The 13008-nt window shown below is 40.3% G+C and overlaps 1 protein-coding gene across 1 annotated transcript in view; it reads right to left on the bottom strand.

Moving 5' to 3' along the window:
* Positions 1–13008, bottom strand: part of ARID1A (AT-rich interaction domain 1A) — a 92458-nt gene that overhangs the window by 51484 nt on the left and 27966 nt on the right. Inside the window, exons 2-4 of the mRNA XM_039334215.1 lie at positions 7965–8177; positions 6724–7176; positions 5068–5181 (exon numbers count right to left, since the gene is read on the bottom strand). Coding sequence (XP_039190149.1) covers positions 5068–5181; positions 6724–7176; positions 7965–8177 — 780 coding nt within the window. The remainder of the gene's footprint in view (positions 1–5067; positions 5182–6723; positions 7177–7964; positions 8178–13008) is intronic.

Below are 13008 nucleotides of genomic sequence, written 5' to 3'. Positions count from 1 at the left end.
TGACTCGTGGACTTCAACTCTCAGAATTCCTGAGCCAGCCATGCTGAGGGGCAAGGGAGAGGTTTCCATGCTGAGCCATGCTGGCTCAGGAATTCTGGGAGTTGAAATCCACGAGTCATAAAAGAGCCAAGGTTGCCTACCCCTGACCTAGGAGAATGCTTGTTAAATTCTTGACTTCAAAGCAAGGTATGTTCATATTTTGATATGGAAGTTGTTCCAGAGAAAGATTCTCTCACAGAGGTACTTCTACAGTCTCAACGTTTTATTTCATGTGTCTCACTAATAAATTATACTGTCAATCTCAGAAGAGTTATGTGCCATTATGCTCCTTTTAAGCAGGGCTATGTAACCTGGTCAAATTCAGTCCTTTGAGAAGTACTATAGTAAAAGAAAAGAAAGGTGGGTAAACCTAATACTGTAATCATAAAATCTTGTAGTAGGGTCATATTTGGGCCGCACAAATTGGGTTTTTCTCATTTATTCAAACAGTTTAGAAAAAAAAGGGGGGCAAGGGCTCTAAATACAAACCACTGAGCTACAAGCCCAACAAAGAATCTAAAGCAAACAGGAAATTGCAAAATATTCCATTTAGTTATAATCACAAAAGTGTTTTTCAGCCCTGACAAGACTCCTTGAATTGCTGAGGCACATCCCCCAAATCTAAATTTTAAATATCACACTGCGTGTATTTTTGAAAATTTCTAGAAATTATGTTGGGATACAATACATTCTGCTGACACTGAATACACAGGCACTCTTCACTTAACCACCCTAATTAGGATTGGAATTTCCATCGCTGACTGAAGGGCCAATTTATTAGGAAAAATACCATGTGATCACATCGGTTAGCAAAGCAGTGGTGGTTGTTAAGCTAGGACGGGTAGGTGACCTTGGCTCTTTTATGACTCGTGGACTTCAACTCCCAGAATTCCTGAGCCAGCATGGCTCAGCATGGAAACCTCTCCCTTTCCCCTCAGCATGGCTGGCTCAGGAATTCTGGGAGTTGTCGTCCACCAGTCATAAAAGAGCCAAGGTTGCCTACCCCTGTGCTAGGACCTCATGCTTTAACTCTTGCACTTGACTTCAACTCTTCCCTACCTACCTATTTCCTCCCATATATCTGCCCTTTTAACTGCTCAGCACTCTGCCACCTCCCGCTTTTAACTTTCATTTTCTTCCTCCTGACTGATCCCTCATTAAGCAGCTGCTGGTCACAAAAGGCTTTGCTTTTTTATAGCAACCACCAATCCAGGTCTTAAAAAACTTTCAAAAAAAAAGTACCTAGATTTAAACTTACATTATCTGCAGTGAGAGGCTACTCCATAACTGAGGGAAGCCACCAAAAATGACTTTTTAGTGTCCTCATCAGCTACATTTGTGGCACAAGTAATGCCAACTAACCTTTGGCTAGTTGGCATTACTTGTGCCAACAAGCAAGCAAGCAATGAAGTCTTTAGTAAGTTAGAATGAGAACTTTGTCAAATCTGGTTGTAAGCAAATAGCCCTTTTGTCATATTTGCACAGCTGATATACGTAACACTGTCATCAATGGAAAGTCAGCCTACTCTTCACCATGATTGCCATACTTTCAAAAAAGATGCCATCTTAATTATATACTACTGACACCCACCATTTATAGGCAGGAGTCTCCTATACAATTGAATAATTTCTCATTTCTAAATGTGGTGGAAGTATTATTCAAGTCATTCATATGCCATTTTATTCTGTGCGTGATGACTTAGACAAATTACTGTGTATCTACGGTATACAACTAAAAATGACTGCTCCATTTTTAAAGGGATTCAGACTAGAGAAGGAAATCCGAATTCCATATTTGTATTCTCCCCTCCCAGATTCTTTTCCCTCCTTCATTTAAAAATGGTATTAATGCAAACAAGCACCAACAAAACCACAGAATGCCTAACTATGGAGGTGGCAGTATCTATGGGCACTTAAATGAAATAGGAACTTGATCACAACTAAGGAGAGTTCTGCATTAACTGGTGCCTCTACAAAAAGGCTTTCCTGCCTTGTGCAAGCTCACATTATTACACTGCACATCAATTTGGGCAGGCTGGGTTTTTCTGCTACATTTTTAAAAAACCTAGTAAGACAGGGAAACCTAGACATAGGAGTCAAATAAGAAATTTGAATCCCCAGGGCACAGCCATCTACAATCTAAATCAGGGGTTCTCAACCTTTTTAATGCCGCGACCCCCCCCCCAACCACTTGTAAGTTGAGGACTACTCAACCGGTCGTAAATCGAGGACTACTCAACTGGTGCAGCACCGTTTACAGAATGGGACTTTTGGCGGGCTCAGCAGGGCAGAGACAGCCTGGACAATTCCTACTGGCTTTTGAAAGCCAATAGAATTAGACTCTATTCAAGAGAGTCTATTCTATTGGCTTTCAAAAGCCAATAGAATAAAAGGGAGTAGCACAGCTAAGGAAAAGGGGAAAAAATGGCGGACTGCGTTGTTTGGCGACCCCCGTGAAATGGTCGTTCGACCCCAAATGGGGTCCCGACCCACAGGTTGAGAATCACGGATCTAAATGGTAGCCTCACTGCACCAAGCATTTCCAGAGTAAATTTGGGATGAGAAAAGAGACCATCACCCGAAGGATGTTGTGTTGGGCTCCGCATACTTACTGACCATCTGAGCAATGAGATACAAAGTTGTGTCTTTAACACTCACAAAAACTCAGCCTTTCTCTGCAGATAAAATAAAGAAAATAATTTTTCCAACTCAGTGATTCTAGGAGTCAGTTTCCTTCCAGTGTATTTTTCTGTAAATCGCTTCAGAAATCAGTTGCACGAAGTACAAGTGTTGCTTACTCCTACATAAATGTAGTGATTTGTGCTTATCTGAGAGGTTGCACGCTGCAGGTCTGAGAGTTAGGTGGATAACACTAGGACTGGACTGTGGGAGAAGGAAAGGCCCTGGTTCATTTGGGAAGTTGGTAGCAAAAGCTTTCATTACCTAACACCAAATGAAGCCCTCATACTGCCCCCAAACAGTCTGGAACTGGAGAAATGACACAGGAAGAGAGCTGACCTCCAAACTGCTTTAATCTACTATAATCTACCACCACTATTATTCTGGGACCCTTTCTACATTCTTTTCCCAGGATCCTACATGCAGTTATGAGTGGAGACTACTGTAGGTTCCTCTTCTGATTTCTCATAGAAGTAATTAGAGATTCACACCCCAATCCTAATGTTATCCACCTAACCCTCAGACCTGCTGCACTGCAAACTCTCAGATAAGCACAAAGGACTACATTTATGTAGGAGTAAGCAACATCTGTACATTGTGCAATTGATTTCCAAAGCAATTTAGAGAAAAATAACACTGGAAGGAAACTGAATCCTAGAATCATTGTACTACAAAGGTTATTTTCTTTATTTTAACAAGGATCAAATAACCTGGTACCTCCGCATATACTATATATCAACTCATATTGAAGTTAACAGGATTAATAACAAAAGACTAGGAATTATAGCCCCAAACACCTGGAGCGCTTATCCAAGCCACTGAACAAAAGAGAATTGGGAACTTTGATCAGCAACCAATCCTGGAGATAATTTGGAAAAGACAGCTGAATTCCAATAGATTATGTAATGTTACCTACCATTTAGACATAAAAATCTGAATGCACAATATTCTGCTTTAAACTGAAATCACTTCACTAAGAGAAACTTAATTCCAACTACTGGTAAATCACTGACTATATGAGTATATATAACCTCTGTCTCTGTTTAGCACTAACTACTTCATCAGTCTCTTCTGTAGCCAAAACTATGATACACAATACTATTGCTATGCCAACTGGGAAGACTATGTAGAGAACGAGGTATTGTGAAGCAAATCAGCTGATCATGGAAGAAATATTTTCTTTTTAGTAAGTATCTGAGGAAGAAGTTACCTGCCCTTCATCCCATTACTGGTATGAACATTAAGCTTCTCTGCACACTGCAACTTGCATCCCTCTAAAATGAAGTGTTTTATCTATACGACTGAAATATTCAATGTTGACTGCCTTTTCAAAGAAGCACCTAGTAAACTCTTTAAAGATATAGTAAGGGGCTTTGCAAGCCACCAAGCTCTTTTACATTTTGTTATCGCAACTACAGTTTTGAGAGGTGCACTATTCTGAAAGCCAAACACTCTAGTACAAGTGGAAGAAACCAATTCCAGGTCAGCAGCTTAAACTCATTTGAGATGCTGGAGGTAATCTCTTGAGGAGAAACTTGGCATAAGGCCGAGGCACTAAATAGCTTTTTCACACATTACAAAGGCTGTCCTTTGAGGAGCAGGAAAGAGCTATACATATGAAGCCATTAGCCTATTAATTATTCTCTTCACAAAACACAAAAGATATAGCAAGGGCCATAAATAGGGAACTATATATGTCAGGGATGTCAAACTGCCGGCCGAAGGCTGCATGCTGCGTCATGCTGAAACCGTGCCCACCCCATTGCCGGCAATGGAAAAAAAGTTGTGATACGTCGCAACACGCAAGTTTGACACCCCTGATATATTGATGGTCCATCATATCACCATCTACTGCATGCAGCTCAGGGATACCACCAAAAAATGAATATTTAACCTCTTTGTCATAATTTACGTGCTAGGCACATACAAATATAACATTATCATTTAGAGATATTTTTGAACTAAAGATGTAACAATTGATCACATCTGAATGAATTTTCTCATCTGCAAAAAAAATCAAGTTAAGCGAGTTAATACAATTAGCTAATGGAGTTTAGCTCTAGCAGAAATTAAATCAATAGAATGAAACTGTACCATTATATAACGCAATAGAAATTTCATACTGTGAGTTTAATACAGATCGAAAATATAGCAAAATCATACCTCTTATATTTCAGGCAAAATTCTTCCATTTAAGTAAAAAAAAATCTGACTTTTATTCAGTAATTTAGAATTCCATGATGCATTCAATTCCCCCCCCCCCCAATTTTTCCAAGATAAGGTAATGCACAATAAAGTGTCCTGTTTTGCCTCCATTATCTAATTCCAACGCATCTCTCTTTGACTCACCGGTAAGCTAGAGGGTCTCGACTGCAGATTCAAATTCACATCTTCTTGCCCTTTACTGGAAGCCATTGATGTGGCAGACGATGCATGGGAACCAAATGAGTCCTGTGACAACTCCTAGAATATAAGAAACCAACCAATGGGGGGGAAATCCACAGAAATATTATTTTTAATCACAGTCTAAATTACTGTACAGTCATCTGTCTTCCTTAGCTCGGTTCAACTGCCCCAAGTGGTGACAACAGTTACAAGTAGCTATTATAAAGAACTGCAGAAGTTAAAAATTAGTGTAACACAATAATGTTAAAAATCCTTCCCAACTTCCCATGTTGAGTCACTATTTCTTGCTCTTGCATAGCAAATGACATCAATAAGTAACCAAGGAGCAAAATATCTATGGTACATCCAATCAACCAGATAATCAATCAATCAATCCAAGATCAGCAAGGACATAATTTTGTGTTTACTCTCTGATTTAAGATAGTAGCCCTATCAATATAGAGTGCCCATTGGTGTGTGTCTCTGTATTAAAAAAAAACCCTATACCCAACGAACAAAGCTTAATAAACAACCTGCCATACTGTGCTTCTTGCAAACACGACAGGCATTCAGTGGTTAACTCACTGCCCCCTTTTGATCCCTACTCCAGAGATATAGCGGAGACAGCGCAAATGCTTGAATCTTTCTTTTTCTCTTGCTGTAAGCTAGAGGTTTGAGAGACCTACTCAAGACCTCTTCTGCAACAATTCACCACACAGAGAAAACTAATACACCATGGTATTAGCCTTCCCAAGCTTTATGCCTTTCAAGGTCAGCAAGTACAGTGTTGCAGTTTAGTTCGCAAAGATGCACATGGAAGAGTTTTGAACAGACAAGCTCCAATTTCTTCAAATCGCCTACTTCATTTTCCTTCATTGTCGTTTTGCATTAGTGAAAGAACGTTCTCCAATCCTCACTTTTCCTCATATTAAAACTGTGGTGTTCCAATTCAAGTACTTCTTTGCTACTTGTCATGCAACACCTCTCTTTGAAAGTAAGATGAAGGAGGACAAGCATCACATAGCAAATGAGGAGAAAAAGGTTCAAATCCCCACTCTGCCCCATCAAAAACCTGGGAATTATCTCTCGCCTGAACTGCTTTACAGATATATTTGGGAGGATAAATTACAGCTGTACCAGGTCAGGGGACGGTACTAAAAGAAGAACAATATATGCCTCTTTGAGCTCCTAAAAGAAAAGGCAGGGTATGCATTGATGTATCTAAATCAGATTGCACTTGATAAAGTACTTTTTTGCCTGTAGGCTTGTCACAGACAAACAATGAAAGGTGGTGTTTTATTTTGCTGTGTGTAAACTAGCTTTCTGCCTGGTCCCTGACAAATAGGTTACTCAGGTATTGATAAGTAATTGTGTTCTCAAATATTTAAGGCAGTGTTTCTCAACCCTGACAACTTTAAGACTTCAATTCCCAGAATTCACCAGCCAGCAAAGGAGTAACTCATCCCTCTATCAAGCTGCATTTCTTTTTATTTCCACTTGAAAGGCAGAAAAGATATTAAGAGATCTGACCCAGAACCCGAGCTACTGTGTAACTGCCTAGTTTTCCACAAATAGAGGATTGGAGCAGAGGAATGAGGCAGTTTATGGAAGACAACCTACCTGTGGAGGTGGGAAGCGCTGCTGAGAATAGGCTGACGGCTGCTGTGACTGAGACGGAGGGTATGTTGCCGATGGCTGAGCGAGCGCCGAGGTAGCAGACTGCTGAACTTGCTGCTGCTGGTAAGGGGACTGGGACTGCTGCTGAGTGTAGGGAGGCTGACCCTGGGTGTGCTGCTGCTGGCCTGGGGCTGACTGCTGGGGATATGGAGATGGGGACTGCTGGTGGGGTGGCTGTGGCTGTGGCTGTGAATAGGGGGGCTGGGATGACTGAAGCTGGGGAGGCTGAGACTGAGTTTGCGTTTGCTGATAAGAAGGCTGAGCATGTGGGGCCTGAGTGGGGGGCTGCTGGGCATAAGAAGGCTGTTGCTGGGGGTGAGGACTCTGCTGGTTGTAATAAGGGGTCTGACTCTGCTGCCCGTAACCTGTAGGGCCCTGCTGTCCATAAGGCGGTATCTGTTTAGGAGAGAAAAATTTTGAAAAGGAGAGAAATCAGTGTCGGTTGGGAAGATGCTAGACTAGAGAATGGAGCTCAGAGAGATACATTGCAGGTAGTCCTTGACTTATGACCATTCATTTAACAACAGTTTGAAGTTACATCAGCCTCATACTTGACTTATGACCCATCCTTGAAGCTACAACATTGGAGCCACATAACTGCGTTTGGCAATTAGCTCACTTTACAATTGTTGCAGCATCCTTCGATCACACAATCATGGTTTGCAACCTTCCCAGAGGGCTTCTAACAACTCAATTGGGGAAGCCAGATTTGCTTAATGACCATGATAAAAATGGTCATAAAACTGGGTCCAGCCATGTGATGTGACCAAAATTATGATCATAATATTGTAAACAGGATGGTCACAACTGTTCTATTATAGGGATATCAAATACTTCTATCCTGTTTATTTAGCACAGCTGGCTTTGCCCAACCGGCACCTTCCAGATATATGCCATGAAAATGAGACAGCCCAGCGCATCAGCAAGGCACTAGCAAGAGGTGGCCATTTTCTTCATTTATTTGCTTACAATAATGTAACTAGATTTGTTCAGTCATCTTGATTCAAAGCTGCACAATAATAGTAAATAAATGAATCTAGTGACACAACTGAGGTATGATCGTTTACCAACCTGTTTCTTCACTCAAAACCAAAATTTAAGGTTTGAGATCTAGTCACTGTTTACGGAAAAATAAACATATAAATAAATAAACATTTTCAAAGGACTGCATACTTCCTCTTTACCTGCTGTGCATAAGAGACACTGCCCATTGCACTTTGCGTCCTGCTTAGAGTCCCCACTGGATATCTCTGGGGAGTCTGTGGCCCATATGGCTGTCCTGGATATCCATGGCCTTGCTGTTGCCCTGACTGAGGTCCCTGCTGTTGTGTGTATAAGTTGTTTCCTCCATAAGGCTGAGGTCTCATCTTCCCCATCTGATCCATTGGACTGGATGGCTAAGAAAGAAAATCAGAATAAGTTATAAAATGTCCAGTTGCTATAGACAACTACCTAATAATGTCTCTTACTTGTGAAGAAATCTAAAAGAGCCAACCAAAAGAAAGGAAAAGGAAGATAAAACAAGCCTTTAACGGTCATTAAAATTCAACAGGAAGTAAAAAGGCAGAGGAAAAGGTATCTTTTGGAATTCTATTATATCATTATTTGTTCTGGAGATGTACAGAGCCCTAGGATAAGTTACTATTGCACACCTTCTCCAACTTGATGCCCTCCAGATTTTGGGGATTACAATTCCTAGTCAATAAAAATCAAAATTCTCTGGTGCTGCTGGTTGGGAATTAAAGGAGTGGTGGAAAGAAGGAATAGATACAAATTCTGCACTCAATTTTTTGGCACTGAAAGTTAATTGACTTCTAAAACCATGAGAATCGGTATCAATAAAGATTGACCAAATGGCAATTGCGCTCTTACTTTAGTTTTTCAATTAAACACTCCTTTAAGTCAAATTCAACTTCCAGTTATTACACAGCCATGTCCATTCTGTTTTCTTAACAACAATGAGGAAGCAATTTGCTACTGTCTTTTTTCAGGATGCTTTTTGATTTCCCACTGTAGTCTATGGCCCTGGGGTTTCTTAGTGGCTTCCTATTCAATTGCTAATCACTGCCAATCCTGTTTAGCATTTTTGAAATCTGCCAAGGTTGACTATTGTCATTAGCTTTAGCACTCAGATGTTAAACAATACTTCATTATGAAGGATCATTGCAGGTTAAGAAAGCTAGGCCAAAATCAAAACTCTGAAGCAAACTAGATGGACCAAAAATTGTTGTTGGTGGTTGCGAAGTCGTGTCCGACCCATCGCGACCCCATGGACAACGTTCCTCCAGGCCTTCCTGTCCTCTACCATCTTTTGGACACTAAGACATGATAAACCTATCCTAATTTTTTGAGAATCTTCCTTCTTTTATCTGGAAGTAACATCAATATAGAGTTTACCAACAAATAACTCTTCAATATGCTCTGATCTTTTAGATCACTAAGCTGGTATGACTGATCAAAAAATATTTTTCTATTTGATTAAAAAAACCTGCTTTTTGTTTCTCAAAGAAAACGCATGAGAATTATTGTTGTAAAACAGATTAACATATCTTTTCTCACTCCTGGGTAGTATTAGTGCAGTGTTAAAAAGCTGGATAATTATCATAGATTTAGATTTTTATGCATAACTTGTATAAAAGCTTCTAATATCCATGGTAAACTGACAGCTTCTGGTTTAAATTGAAAGTGTCAGGATAGGAAGAACGAAACATTCAATATTTAAGTCATGTATGCCAGACATTCCTAAAATCTTCAAGATTTCACTTCAATTTTGCAGTGATTATCTCACATTGAAAAATTGCAACTAAATATGAATTTAATATTTAAGAACCCTGTCAAAACTGAGTATGTCATATAACAAACTATTATTAAGTGAAAATATACCAACATATTTTAAAGAGTAATCCAAGATAAAATAGAATTTAAAGTGTAAAGAGCTGTAAAGTCTTTCTTAGACTGATACATGGGAAATACTTTCAGTAATTGCATGTCTTAATCATACACAGATAAATATGAGGAAAATACTGGTCTAGAATCCAGATCTTTTTTTACCACTAACAACTCTTATCACTTACTAAATTTAAAGAAATCAGAAGCAATCTCAGAATTGCTGTCCCCCAAAATCTAACATGAAGTAAACAGCACACATTCTAGATTATTATAAACAGGAAAATAACCAGTTTGGTCTAGCCCAGTGGTTCTCAACCATTCTAATGCCGCGACCCCATAATACAGTTCCCCATGTTGTGGTGACCCCCAACCACTTATACATCACCGGGTGCCAGGGGCGTGGCCAAAGGGGAAAAAAATGGCAGACAGCCTTGTTTGGTGACCCCCGTGAAATGGTCGTTCGACCCCAAATGGGGTCCCGACCCACAGGTTGAGAACCACTGGTCTAACCAGTTTGGAGTAGTGGTTAAGCACCAGGCTACAAAGCAGGAGATCATGGTTCCAGTTCTAGTCCTGCTTTAGAAAGCTGACTGGGTGACTTTGGCTGATCACTCTCTCTCAGACCAGCTCACCACACAGCATTGTTGTTTGTGGGGAAAATAGGAAGAGGAAGTTGTATTGGATACATTCACCACCTTAAGTTATTTGTAAAAATGTTAAAAGTGGAATGCAAATTAAAAAAAAAATAAGCCCTCACTCAATTGCTGGTGAATATATGGATCTAACCACATATTCTTCTTGGTGAGAGTATGAAGTGATTTGTAATGTTTGCCTTATTATGCAGAACATTTTATTGGAAAACCCACATTAAAGCTAATCAAACACTTTGAATAATTAAGGTTTTTTTACTCATCAGAATTTCATTCATGCTAATTTAACAAAAACTTTTAAAAGCCCTGGAAATTTGCACATTCTGGTCTGGTTCCAATAAAAATGCTGCTCTTATTCAAATGATTGCCCTGCTCTAAGTCAAACCCTCATTTTCAACCCACAAAGCAAGGCAGATAACCACTGGCTCTCCAGATACTTAGATTACAATTTTCACAATTGTCAGTCCTTTGAGGTAAAGCTTGAGAAACAAATACAAAAAAATACTAGGACTTATTTTATTGATAAAGGCTATAACAACAGAATCTTATCAGCAACGATAAGAAATGCCTATTAGCATTTCTCCCTCCTTCCGTTTTATACTCAAGAAAGTCAAAGCGGGACATCCTAACTATATTTTTCACACTTTCCTGTGTTTCCAGGCGAAGTTCCTGTTTTCCCAATGAATGCTGTGCAATTTGTGACGGCCATCTCCATACTCTTCTACAATACTGGTTAGGCTTGATGGGTACTGATTGAATTTAAAATGTTTGGTGCTAGAACTATCTAAAAATGGCTATGATATTCTCAAGAAAAGAATGTTAAATATCTAAGCTGGATCTTCCAGATGTGTTGTGGCTACAATTTATATTTTATCCACTCTGAGAATTATATAGTGTAACACAGCTGGAGAGCATTGAGTTAGGGAAGGCTGATGCTATGTGAGTATAAGTAACCTTTAAAATGACATATTTAATGTTCAAGGGCAAAGCATGACTTTTTTTTAAAGTAGTAGTGCTGTCCCTTTCCAACCCATCAATTTATGTTAACCTGTTCTGCTCAGTTTGCATGTTATTTTCCAAGGACACATTTCTCCAAGCACCACATGCCCTATTCCAGTGTTTCCCAAACTTGACAATTTTAAGGCATGTGGACTTCAACTCCCAGAATTCCACAGCCAGCGTTGCTGGCTGTGGAATTCTGGGAGTTGAAGTCCTCATGCCTTAAAATTGTCAAGTCTGGGAAACACTGCCCTATTCTAAAGAACTCTCTCTTTATGAAGCTTCTTAGCTAATAATGTTACGGCTTACAGCACACCCCTTTTTTATCTATGACATAATATCGGGGAAGTTTGATCATTTTTAAAGTTTTAAGGGATATTGGAAAAACACTGGTTACCTCTGACATGAGTTAACTCCGCACTGAGCTGTTTTGCAAACTTGGTCTCCTTCCAGAACAAGGCAAGATTAACCCACATCCCCTCCTCTTGGTCAACATTTAAATAGTAGCCTCAAACATAACCTGTGTCTGTCTGGCCATATAGCTTTTACCTTTATTACTGGCATCATTGCTGGGGTTTTGGCAGTTTCAAACAATGGTTTTCTAGGAGTGAAAATTGTTATGGCAGCAGTACTGCAAATTTGCAAATCCAGTTTCTAAGACCAAAATAAATTGGAAAGAAATTGCTACCTTTAATGTTATAATTAATGCTACTCCTAATGGCAAAAACAAAGGCCAAAGAAAGAGTTCTGATTCACTTTCAAGATGGTTATACTGCAGAAGGCAGAAGTAAAGTCAGAATCCTTAGGATATGGAGAAACTGCAAAGCCCACCTTGGTCCTTTTCTTTTCTCCTGGCCAGCTCTGCCATCAACCTGATAATAAAAATTACATTTTTGGTGGGGAGGGGGAGGAGGAATCTCACTGGCTCTTTAACTGAGAGAAGCTCTAATTGATTCCCACAGTAATTAACCTGCATTTTACCTCAGAGTGTGCTAGTTAAGGAAGTCAGTGCAGCTATTTATAACTCCTCTCAAATTGAGGGCAGACTGCCTAAAATCTAACACATCCCAGCTGTACTCCTGTTTGAACTGGGGCCAAGGGAATTTTTTAAAGCAATCTTGGCACTGAATGAATGACACCAACACGATGAGAGCACAGAGTGGTTGTGTTGTGGTGACGTAGCAGTGGAGGTGGAATGGGAAGGGGGGCAACTGCATGAGAATCCCTCCCTCTCCAGTGTGCTCTGAGCTCATACGCCCCAACCCTACTATCCCTCTACAGCCAAGCCAGGAACCACCACTGTGATCAAAATACAGGAAGTCTCTTTTCCTCTGAACACATGTGGCTGATCTGCACAGAGTGGAGCCACACCATCCCTGCCAGGGAGGTTAACTCTCATCATCTCTGACCATAACCCAGAAAGAGTGGAGGGAACAGATGGGGACGGGACCCCAACAGCAGGATAGGTCATGTGACACTCCACATGGCCTTGAAAGCACAAACTATTGTTTGGCAGCTGGGCTCTGGTAGAAAGCCAGCGAAGACCGTTTCCACTGGGCAATTCAAGGAGAAGCAGCAGCTGTTGCTGCCCCTTCTTCTATTGCACCCTGCTTCACTCAAACTACTCAGTGAGGACAGAGAACACGGAGCCCCTGGGACCAGAAAGCCACCAGCCAGATGAAAGCTTGCA

The sequence above is a fragment of the Crotalus tigris genome, unplaced genomic scaffold (genome assembly GCF_016545835.1).
Source record: "Crotalus tigris isolate CLP2741 ecotype Arizona unplaced genomic scaffold, ASM1654583v1 scf7180000017628.32516253702:7417878, whole genome shotgun sequence".
In the NCBI taxonomy this organism is placed as follows: domain Eukaryota; kingdom Metazoa; phylum Chordata; class Lepidosauria; order Squamata; family Viperidae; genus Crotalus; species Crotalus tigris.
This window is presented reverse-complemented; position numbering and strand designations above follow the sequence as displayed.